Source organism: Chlamydotis macqueenii, chromosome 15, assembly GCF_036417535.1.
Source record: "Chlamydotis macqueenii isolate bChlMac1 chromosome 15, bChlMac1.mat, whole genome shotgun sequence".
NCBI lineage: Eukaryota > Metazoa > Chordata > Aves > Otidiformes > Otididae > Chlamydotis > Chlamydotis macqueenii.
In genome coordinates, this window is record NC_141570.1 from 2,380,265 (window position 1) to 2,391,738 (window position 11,474).

An 11,474-nucleotide genomic window follows, 5' to 3' on the forward strand; every position below is an offset into this window, starting at 1 on the left:
ACACACCCCCCCTCCCTCCTCCGTGGGCATGGGGTGCGCGCTCCCACTCCTCTCCCCTCGCGAGGCGCGGACCTCGCACCCGTGGCAGGGGGCTGCCGCCTCCCCGGGGTGCGGGAGGAGGGCGGCGGGGGCAGCGGAGCGGGGCGAGAGCCAGGTAAGGGCATCCCTGGGTTTGGAGGGGGTGGGTGGGGGTGGAGGTGGGGGGCAAAGCATCCCGCATCCCGGCGAAGGGGGCTGCCAACTCCCGCACCGATGGGTCCCTACCTCCAGCCCAACTTTCTGCAGAGTGGGTGGCCCCAGGCTGTGTGTGTCCCCCCCTCCAGCCCAGCCCCGTCCCTCCTCCCCGGGGGAGCGGCCGCCGTCCCCGCCCGCAGCCGGAGCCAAGCGGCCCGGGGAGGCGGGGGCGGGCGGGGGGGGGCGGTGGGAGCGTTTCGGGCGGAGCAGCGCGGCAGCCCCGGGGGGAAGCGGGAGGTCTGATGGCTCTGCCCGGCGGAGCGGGGTCCCTGGAGCTGCAGGTAACCATTGCCTGGGGTTGGGGGAGCCTAAACGGATGCGGGGGGGGGGGGGTGGTTGGGGGGAGGCAGAAGGGATGAGGAGGGGGCAGACTGGGGCTTTGCAAAGCGCACCCCGCTTTGGGGGTGAACGGGGCACCGGAGGGCTCGGTCCCGTTTGCGGCTTCCCTGGAGTTTGTCCTTCGTCCGGGGAGCTTTGCTGGTGGAGAGCGGGGCAAGCCTGGCCGGGGAGATGGAGGGGAGGGGACGTGCGGGATAACCCCCAGCCTCGCTGGGGCCGGGCGTGGGATGCTCCATCCCGGGAAAACGCGGGACGGAAGCGCGGAGAGGTGGGATGCGCTCCAGGGCGGGCAGGGAGAAGCGGATGGTCAAGGTCAAAGCGGGGGTCTTGGGTGTCACTGTGGGTCTGGGCACGGGTGTCCCCGTGCCTCGCCGCAGGGTCCCCGCACCCACGGAACCGGGGTGGGTGTCCAGTCCGTCCCACCGAAAGGCAGGGCGAGAACAGCCCAGTTCAGGTGTTTCGAAATGCAGGTTTGCACTGGGGTAGGTTGGGCACTTGTGATGGCTTTGTGGAGGAGGAGATGCGCGGTGCACAGCAGGTACTCGGGGTGCTGGGGTCAGGCAGTTGGCGATCGGGCTGGGAACCGCAGCTCCCGGCGTGACCTCGCACCTTGGGACATCCCTGCCAAGGCTCCTGTCCTGGAGCTGCCCCACTTCTTGCAGCAAGAGAAGCTGTTAGGGACCCCCTTCCAGCCCGGGTCCTCCTGAAAGGGTCCCTGAGCCAAAGGCATCTGGGAGCAGACGCAGCCTGTGGATGAACGCTCCTCAGCTGAACTGTCTTTGAACCCGGCACGTCCCCAACATCAGTCGATGCCAACAGAGAAAATTCCAAGAGAAATATTTCGCTCCAAACCCCCGGTCACAGCGAAGTGTGCGGTTGTCAGAGTTCAGCCCCGGCTGCAGCCCGGGTGCGAGCGCGGAGACATCGGGCTCCACACTTTCCTCTGGCTGGAGCTGTTTCCATGAACTGGTCGGGGAGCAAAACCAGAAACAAGTGATGTACACGACTGGTTCTGTGACAGGAGCAGCTCAGCCAAAGTGAGTAATCTCTGAGCATAACAGAGATTTGTTTGGGGGGAAAAGGGTATTTAGCAAATATTTGGCAAAAGTAGAAGTGTTTTATGGGTTGTTTGTTTGCAAACTAAAAATAGGAGCAAGTTATCAGGTAACATCTCGGCAGAGCGCTCTAGGAAACACTGGGCTGGTCTGGGTTGGGTGGTAACAAAGTGTCGCCAGTTGAAAATACAGTTCCTAAATATTTTGATAGTGCTAAGAGCAGCAAAACATTGTTCAGTTTTGACTTCTGTTGGTCAGTGTTTAGTACCGATACAGCTAGTCAAAACAGAAAACCAATTTAGTGCAAGAAAGTTGTTTTGTTATGTCTTCCTTAGGGAAAAATCAATCACTCTGGTTTGCTGGAGTGGGAAACACACCGTGAGAAATATCAGATGGCAGATTTTAACAGGGAGAAAGTTCCCCTCTGAACTGAATCCTTTTGCTTTCTTACCCCAGGTGGTGGAATAGGGTAGGGAGTGGGGAAAATCAAGAACTTTGTGTGAAATGATGAGATTTCTGTGCTCTCAGGGAGCTCCTGGCTTAGTACAAGAACATTATTATAGCTGTAAGAAGTGGAAGCGGGTCTTGGCGTGATGCTGCATTTCCCCCCTCCTCTGGCAGAGCCCTGCCTGGGTGTGTGTGTTAATTCAGAGCTGCTTGGCCAGGTCACACCAGCATTCATTCACATCCCTACCTCCCTCCTTTCCCCCGCCACCCGCCGCTCGCCCTCCCTCCGGCAGCAGCCACCCTTGGCTCTGCCTGCTCCAGCCAGGCAAACGCAAAGCACGAGGCCCCACGGGTTGTATCTGAAGGAGGTGATGAACATTCATCCCCCAAAGGGCAAATTTACTCCAGGACCAGGGGAGTTTTTCTTCAGATCTTTGAGATCTGAAGAATTGCTCCACTAACACATGGTGGAGAATTGCTCCACTAACACATGGTGGCCAGCTCCATGGGACAGGGGAGAGAACGTGAAGTTCTGCTGCTATTAGACCTTCTCGGATACTTATCCAGGTGCTTCTCTTCCCATTTCTGCTGAGGGCACCTGTTTTAAAAGCATATGTCTCTGCGTTTGCATGACTTTGTGGAGTAATTTTTGCTTTGCTATTGTAACCACAGCCAGGAAGAATTTCAACCTTGATCTGCTTGGATAGTTTTAAGGTTTGTTCTTGTTTTTAAGGTTTGTTCTTCCTTCTGTTGTGGTGGTGCTCCCATCACTAATGGGCTGCTCTGTGCTGTTAGGTGGATACCTGCTCTTGTGCCCAGCAAAAGCATGTTTGCCCGGAATATCTGCTAGAGAAGTTTTCACAAAGGCTAAATGCCTTCTTCTGAGCAGCATGGTCTGCACCGTAACATCTCTGCATTTTCTTCTCTCAGTTTTCTTGGCCAGGGACACAAGCCGCCAGATATGTTCAGCTGCAGTGGATGCCTATTTTTTTTTTTCAGGGTACTGCTCTGTAAAAGTAGAACTTGGAGTTATACTGGTGATTACTCTGGATCTATATTCATAGCTCCATTGTCCTTTTTGGTTCACGTGTTTTAATCAGAAAGCATGCAATTTGTGAGGTATACCAGTGTGATGTCTTGGAGATCAAACACTGAAGGGAAAAAAATCTGGACAAGATAAAGTCCCCTAGAGGTGTTTTTTTTTTATTAATCCATTAATTAAGGATACCAAAGCAAGTGTATAAGGTATCAGTCAGCATGTCTTAATTATATTTAGTCATTCTTTGTTGAGGTTCATGGTCATTAACTGCTGTAGCAGCAATATAAGTTCAGAGAAAAATTGTGCTGGTGAGGGGCAAGCTGGCAGCTAGATAGCAGAGGGAAACGGAGGGGAAATCACCCATGCTCACCAAGGACAGCCAGCAAAACCTGCTTTTGCAGCTGTTTGGCTTTGTTTGTTGTTGCCCTGCCCTAATGAATCCCAAAATACCAGCGGCCACAAGGCAAAGGCAGTGTAGTTTCGGGAGCTTGGTGGATAAAGCACTGGATGGGGACCCTGGAGATCTGGGCTCGGTTTTCAGATCCGGATGACTGTAAGCACATCACACCTCCAGGCAGCATATGGGGAACATTCAGGTGATGGCAGCTCCTTGCTGGTGCTGCCAAACTGCAGGATGTCCCCCAGTGAAGACACTGAAGACTTTGCATGAGAACCTGAGCAATGCAGTTCCTTCTTAATCCACCTGCTGCGGAAGGGACAGGTGAAAAATTCTTCCAATGGAACAAAAAATCTGAACGTAAAGGTTAACGTGCACACAAAACCAAGAGAACCCCAAAATACTAAAGGAGGAGACTGACAAACTGCTGGAGCATCACTGACAGCACAGTAGCAGGAAGGGGCTGTCACACCTGCCATTGAAGGAGCCTGGAAGAGCTGGCCTCCTCCATGGGAGACACATGGAAGTCCCTCAAGAAAATCCTTTGGGTGCATCGGGAATGGCAGCGATGGGTGGCTCGAAGAACCGGGCTTGAACTGACTGTACTTCTATGATCAGCAATTTCAAGGATATGAACTGAGGGGAAAAAAGAGGTAACTTTATAACAAAGGTCTCCATCCTCTTTTTCTATAGCACTAGGATGAAAGCCACACATGACTGCATTTCACGACCTTCCCCTGCTGAGTGGCAGCACTGGTTCTTTTTTACTGCCCTGCTATTTTTGCAGTCCCAGAACAAAATTTCGCCTTTTGGCCCGGACTGGACATTGCTGAGCTAGTCTGGACTGCTCTTGGCGTGAAGTTCCTTCCCCATCTCAGCACCATACCCGGTCCTGTGGATGCAATTCCAAGAACACAAGGTTATAAACACTGACTACCCCACCCCACCACCCGTTTCCTTCATATTCTTCCCTTCCAAGCTGCTGCCTAACCAGCTGGGCCACACAGCGTCTGGGTTGCAAGAAAACGCAATCTTCCAAAGATCAAAACCCTCAGCCCAAGAGGAGCGTGGTGCCATTTTGGCTTCTCCCAGATTCCCCCCACAAATAATCTGAGATCTAATACAAATTAGTATTTTAAAATGAGTGTCAGAACAGAATTTAAAAGTCCACTCTTTGGCCAGAGCTGGAGTTTGTCTTTTCCCGTGTGAGCGCCAGTCCAGTCCTAGGTAGCTCACGGGGAGCGAGGTCTCAGCTGACCTCTCCCTGCAGTGCGCCCGCTGTCAGGGGCTGTGGCCACTCTTGCACCGTGCCTGTGGCTGCGGTACCTAAACCCCAAACACCACGGCAGGGCGTTCAGAACCTGCAGGTCCTCCCTGTCCCTTTCTCATCTCAAGCCAGCCTTTGTCTGAGCTCTGGCAGCTCTCTCAGCTTTACCGTCCCGGCCACCCTGGGTTTCTGATTTCTCTGGTACATCTCCTCCCAACTGCGGAGTTACATGTGAGACACCTACTTCCCATCTGCACATTTCCAAATCAGAACAGCATATTTGCGATTACTATTGGTAGCTGGAGGGACTTCTGCTCTCACCCACCGCCGTTTTTCTCACCCAAGGAGAAAGCACAGCCCGTGGAGGTGTTTGCGTTCCTCTCGGAGACAAGAAGTCTTTTGCATGCTTACACGGTACTGAATTTTGCTCGTGCTTGAAAGGCAGGGGTGTGATGTGGGCTGGGTGTTTTTGAATCCAGATTCCTGCCCCCAGATTGTTATGGAAACCTCATCATCAGGTGATGGGAACAAAAGTTTCTGGGCGTGTCCTCCTTGGGTACCTTCAGCAGAGTCTACTTGGGAAAGGCCTTGGGCCAGGTTGGTGTTTTGAATCTCCGGTCCTTTATAGCAGATGCTTTAAACTTTTTATAGCTAAAGCTTTATAAACACCTACTTAGACCATATTCAGGCAAAGAATGAAAAAATATTCATGTGAGTCAAGCATGCCACAGAAACAGAGGGTTGGAAATTTTCAATCTTTTTCATATTGTCCAATAAAACGTATTCTGTCACCAAAGTTGTTCAGCTGTCTGTGTCCTGGAGCTGCCCACTGCAGCTTGGATTCCTTGCAGAAAAAAAAAAGGTGTTTCTTAGACAAAAAGCACACTTCAGCATGAGAGGGATTCAGAAACACTAATAGAGTCGTGAGAGATGGGAAAGAAACAGCTTGTTCCTTTCCGTCGCTGTCTTCACATCTGCGTACACATGGCCTGACCCCACAGAAAAGTGTTCTCAGGCATGGTCCTTTCCACCTGGGGGTTCACTGATTTTTTTTTTTTTCCTAGGGTTCTATGGGTTGTTACAAGGGGTTTTGTTTCCCCGACTACACAGCTGCCAATGTTCCCCGGGGGCTCTCAATTGGTTCTGCCAGGCAGTGAGCGGCATTGGAATACATCAGACCGAGACTGTTTCTATGTAAACAGGGAGACCTGTGAAGCATGGCAGTGGAGCTTCAGACACGAAGAGCTGGGATCTGCCTTTGGTTCTGGATGCTGAAGGCACCCAGAGCTTGTACGGGAGTGAAGTGGGGCTGAGTCAGTCCCCGAGCCTCTCCAGGCGCTCTCTGCTCAGTGACAGCAGAATTGCACCAAATTGGATGTTAAAGCTTTCAGGCTTTGTTTTCAGGCTGAGATGTATGCGCTGTTTGGTGAGAGTCTGTCACAGTTATATTCTATCCTTTTCTGTATCAGTTTTCAGACAGGAAGCTAGGAGGAAATGTGGGTTCTGGATTTATGTATTTTTGTGCAAGTTGGGAAGCAGGGGGTATTCACCGCCTCCGCTCCTTGATTTCACAAATGAGGAAAGTGTGTGAATGCCGGGCTACAGAGAGTGACACAGTCGAGTGGTAAAGTTGGCTTGCCAAGTGGCACAGGGGGCAAGAATTAGCATTTCTCATTAGCAGAGGAAGGACTGGCCTTGCTACCAGAAGGCTTTGGACCCGAACAGCCCACACGCCGGGGCGTACAGACTCCTTCGCTGCAGGGATGCATCTGCCTCTGACTGTGAAGTGTGATGGCCCTGGCCCCGCTGCACGGAGCTTGTGAAAACTAAGCAGACACCACCGTCTACTGGGACAAGCTTGGGCTCTCTCGTTGTGCAGCAGTTCCTTTGTTCAGGCATCGATCTCATCACACATGCTAACTGCCCAATTCAAACACAAATTCTGACTATAGACAGAAAATTAAACAACATGTAAAACTTAATCTACTCGGAATTCACTCTTTCTCTCTTTTTCTTCCTTTTTTTTTGTCTTTCTAGGAACAAGATGCCCATGAAGTTTAATCTCACTCAGCCTTAAAAGAAAAACTAAGGAGTAAACGCTATGGATCCTTTATACTTCTCCAGCACGTTTAGCACAGAAGCCAGTTCCAGCGATGTGAATTCCTCATTGCTCACAAATGTGACAGAGAATGGGACGCTCTCGGAGCAGCCCTCGTTCAAATACATCCACAAAGTCCTGATTCCCGTCTGTTACCTCCTCGTATGTGCAGTCGGACTCAGCGGCAACACTTTGGTCATTTACGTGGTTTTGCGCTACGCCAAGATGAAAACCGTCACCAACATATACATCTTGAATCTAGCTGTTGCTGATGTACTCTTCATGCTGGGCCTGCCCTTCCTGGCCACCCAGAATGCCATCTCCTATTGGCCTTTTGGCTCCTTTTTGTGCAGGCTGGTTATGACTGTAGATGGCATTAACCAATTCACTAGTATTTTTTGTTTGACTGTGATGAGCATGGACCGCTACCTGGCAGTAGTTCATCCCATTAAATCAACCAAGTGGAGACGTCCCAGGGTGGCCAAGCTCATCAGCATGACTGTGTGGACATTCTCATTCTTGGTGGTGCTTCCAGTCATCATCTTTTCGGATGTGCAGAAAGACTTTCAGACCTGCAACATGAACTGGCCAGAGCCTGTCAACATCTGGTCAGCAGCATTCATCATTTACACATCGGTCCTTGGGTTTTTTGGTCCGTTGTTGGTGATCTGTCTCTGCTACCTGCTGATAGTGATTAAAGTAAAATCTTCGGGGATCCGAGTTGGGTCTACAAGGCGCAGGAGATCAGAGAGGAAGGTGACCAGGATGGTGGTGATCATTGTGGTGGTCTTTGTATTTTGCTGGCTCCCATTTTACATGATGAACATTGTCAATTTGGTATTTATACTGCCAGAAGACCCTGTGTTGGTAGGAGTGTACTTCTTTGTGGTGGTCCTTTCCTATGCAAACAGCTGTGCCAACCCCATTCTTTATGGATTTCTTTCTGATAACTTCAAGCAGAGTTTTCAGAAAGTCCTTTGCCTCCGAAAGGGCAATGGTGTAGAGGACGGTGACCCCATTGAACACAGACAAGAGAACAGCAGCCGCTTGCAGGAGTCGATGTTAACCCAGAGGAATATTGAATTCAATGGACATATGCAGACTAGCAAGGTCTAAGAGCATGGTTTGGTACTGCAGAGCACTTGTAGACCTGGAGAACTTGGGGACTTAACGGAGAGATGAATTCATAGCAAAACTAAAATCTGGAAACCCACAAGCTCAAATAAATGTACATAGACTTCTCTTTAGTCCCCTCCCTTTCCCCACTAAAAAATGTTATGGGCTATACTGGGCTGTGGGAAGCTCTTATGGTGTTATAGCAAAGCCAGATGTGTGTTACCACCAGAGAACTGGTTTACTGGTACACACTGCCGGCTTTGTACTGCTCTAGTGATGCAAAACAACAATAAACCTGCTTTAACTCCCACGTTAAGCTGAGTTTACGGCTGCTTTGCACTGTTGGGATCAGCCCAAAGCAGAAAACAGCTCAGATAATGTCTTTGGAAGTGTTCAAGGGGATCTCTTAAAAGAAAAACACTATTTCCCAAGAGGAAGTTTTGTACAAAAAAAGGCCACAGCACTGATCTTGAAATTGTGTATGAGCCATGGTTATAGAGTGCTGTGTAGTCCATTTACATCATTTTACGGTCATTAACCCACAGAAGAGAGTCACCATATTCAGGAATCTTTCAAACACAGAAAGAAAGAATAAAATTAAGGCTAGGAAAACGTTGTTGGAAAGATTCAATGTATTCATAATACTTTCACATTCTAAACCAAACTGCATATAAAGTGTAATGTAACCACTTTATTATTATGTAAGTGACGATGATCGTGGAGTCCTGGAAAGCTGTTGTGTGTATTTATTGGTTCTGAATGTAAGTATGGACGTCAATTTAAACTGTATTTTCAGAAATTAAAACCAGTTCAATCCCCTTCTGACTCCGTTTCATGGCTTCACGAAGCACTGTCAGGCATCCCACAAAAAGAGGATTTAGCTGAGTCTTTGATGCTTAAACCATCGTAGATGCGGTAGAGTTTAGTATGGCAGGGCCAAGTACAGGGACCCGTGGGGCTCTGTCCTGCTCAGACACCGAATGGAAAGTCACTGTGCCTCCTGGTGCTTGGGAGCTCTGGAGATGAAGTGAGATCAAACAGTGGGACCTGTAGCTCCAGGTGGGCAGAGCCTTCACTCCCACCCAAGGGTGTCCCCTCTCATCTGTGTAGGTGGAGAACAGACCTGCCTGTGCCACCTCCAGCCCTGAGGATCATGCACTCTAGACAGGGCGATAGCCTCAGCTAAAACCACTCAGGCCTTAAACCTGCTGACCCCTGATGCAATGATTTAGCACGAACTCACAGGAGGGACCGATTCCTCAGTAAGTCCTGTCCCCTACCCACTGTTGCTGTGTGTATATGCCCAGAGTGGTGGTGCATGTCCCATCCATGGAAATATTCAGTTGGACTGGGCTCTGAGCAACCCGATCTGGTTGGAGATGTCCCTGCTACTTGCAGGGGGGTTGGACCAGATGGCCTTGAAAGGTCCCTTCCCAACCAAACCATTCCATGATTCTATGATATATGTACCATTTTCCTTTTTCGTGCCATCGTACATGGCCACACTCATATTCCCCAAGCACAAGCGTGCAAGAACTCACCAGATCCCATAAGAGACAACTGCAGGATGTATCCAGAGCCTGGCCCCTGGATTGGGCCATTTGGGCTTCTCACAGTAGAAGGCTGCAGCCCACCTTCTATACACCTGCGCTACACCATGGTCGTTAATTCAAAATCACAGCACAACCAGGTTTACATTGATTAATTAAGCCATGCAATATCTATTATTTCCGGAATTATCAGGCTGTTCCAGGCATAAATCAACTCTCTTATCAGTTCTTGAGACACGTGGAGTAATTAGTGCAGGCCTTTGTGTCATCTCTGCCAACCCCATCTGCCTCCAGTTGATTAGCCAGAAGTTCTCCTCCAGTGACAGAATTAGAAAAACCCATTTTAGTTCACAGATCATTTGCAAGCAGCAGTAATAATTAATGCTCTCACAGAGGGAGGGTGCCCCGTGCATGCAGCAGAGGTAGCTTGCTCTACAGATGCACAGGGATGCATAATTCCAGTCAAAGTGTGTTGCTGAGTACGTCTACACCATCACCCATTGTCGGCCCGATGCTCTGGAGCAGCTGAGCTCTGAAGCACAGGGAAAATCAGCAGGATGAAGAAACCAAAGGGTTGTTCACATTAACAGCAGGACTGAGCAAGGCTGGTTGCTCCCACCAGCTATGTGCCATGTTAGTATTTTATTTTATAGGTGGTAGAGAGACTCGTGTATGATGTGGAGGGGCTGTGAGATGGGACTGGTTGGCCAGAAGGCTGCTCAAGAGTAGAGACGGAGAAATCTGGAGTCAGACAAAGCCACATGCACACTCGGAGTGGTGGTTTGAAGAGCGAAGGTAGAGAGCTGTCCTGGTTTCAGCAGGGATGGAGTTAATTTTCTTCTCAGTAGCTGGTGTGTTTTGGATTTTGTGTGTGAAGAATGTTGATAAAAACATTCTGATGATACGAGTTGTTGTGAATGAGACCAAGGACACTGTCTGGCTTTCCAAGTCTCGTTAACGTGCAGATGCGGGAAGCTGGGCAAAAGACAGACAGAATAATTGATCCAAACTGGCCAAAGAGAGTATTCCATGCCATAAACGTCATGCTCAGTATATAAGTGGGGGTTGCCCATGGGAGGGGGCATCATTTTCAGTTATTCCTTTTCTTGTCGGGTATCCGTTCGGGCACCCTTGGCATTCTTTTCTTCTCTCTTGCTTGCTGGCATCGTTCCCTCTACCTTGCTAGCTTGCTCTCCCCCTTTGCTTGCTGCTCGGTGTTGTTCCTGTGATCGCTGCTCAGGACGGGCTGCGTCGGTCATTCGGACATCGGGTGGTGAGAAATTGTACATTGTTCATTTTGTATATTTTGTAGATATTAATATCCTTATATCCTGTTAGCTTTGTAGTTTTTAGTATTTTCAGTAAACTGTTTTTATCTCAACCCACGAGTTTTCCTTTCTTCCCAATTTCTCTCCCCTGTCCCACTAGGTAGGGGAGGGTGAATAAGAAACTGTGTGGTGATCCGGGCTAAACCACCACAGTCTTTTTGGCGCCCAGCGTGGGGCTCGAAGGGGCCTCACTAGATCAGTCGTGAGATCATCGGACCGTAGTCGGAGGATCCAAGGTTCAAGCCCTGGTCAGTCCCGAAGGGTTGAGATAAGGACAGGTTTGAACACAGTGTGTTGAAAACAGATTTGTTACAAGTGTTCATTAAGCCGGTTTGGTCATCGCTGGGCACAATGTTGTTTTATTTGTTCTCGCAGTTGTTTTTAGAGCTGTACTGGATAGCACCCTACTTGCCGTATTTTCTGTTTGTCGGTGTTTGTGCACGCTTTATCAATGATGTGTGTTGGATCAAAGGTATCGTTCTGCTGTGCTATGCGGCACTGATTTGTCTAGTGAGATTGCTGGTAACAGGACCATTTTCATATCTGTACTCAATGGCGGCAGGCAGTGTGCAGAGCGAGGAGGCAGAGGCAGCTCCACCCGGGT

General features: G+C 49.8%; 1 protein-coding gene across 3 annotated transcripts; it reads left to right on the forward strand.

The window, feature by feature from the left end:
* The first annotated feature begins 470 nt into the window (after nt 1-470).
* Nucleotides 471-8,811, forward strand: SSTR5 (somatostatin receptor 5). 3 transcript variants are annotated; one of them, XM_086759776.1, is made up of 2 exons: nt 471-515; nt 6,816-8,811. In XM_086759776.1, the coding sequence occupies exon 2, from the start codon at nt 6,880-6,882 to the stop codon at nt 7,990-7,992; it is 1,113 nt and encodes a 370-aa protein (XP_086615902.1). In that variant the 5' UTR covers nt 471-515; nt 6,816-6,879; the 3' UTR covers nt 7,993-8,811. The 3 variants fall into 3 exon arrangements, with proteins under 3 accessions (XP_086615902.1, XP_086615903.1, XP_086615904.1); XM_086759777.1 differs by lacking the exon at nt 471-515 and adding an exon at nt 1,239-1,610; XM_086759778.1 differs by lacking the exon at nt 471-515 and adding an exon at nt 6,101-6,204.
* The last annotated feature ends 2,663 nt before the right edge of the window (nt 8,812-11,474 follow it).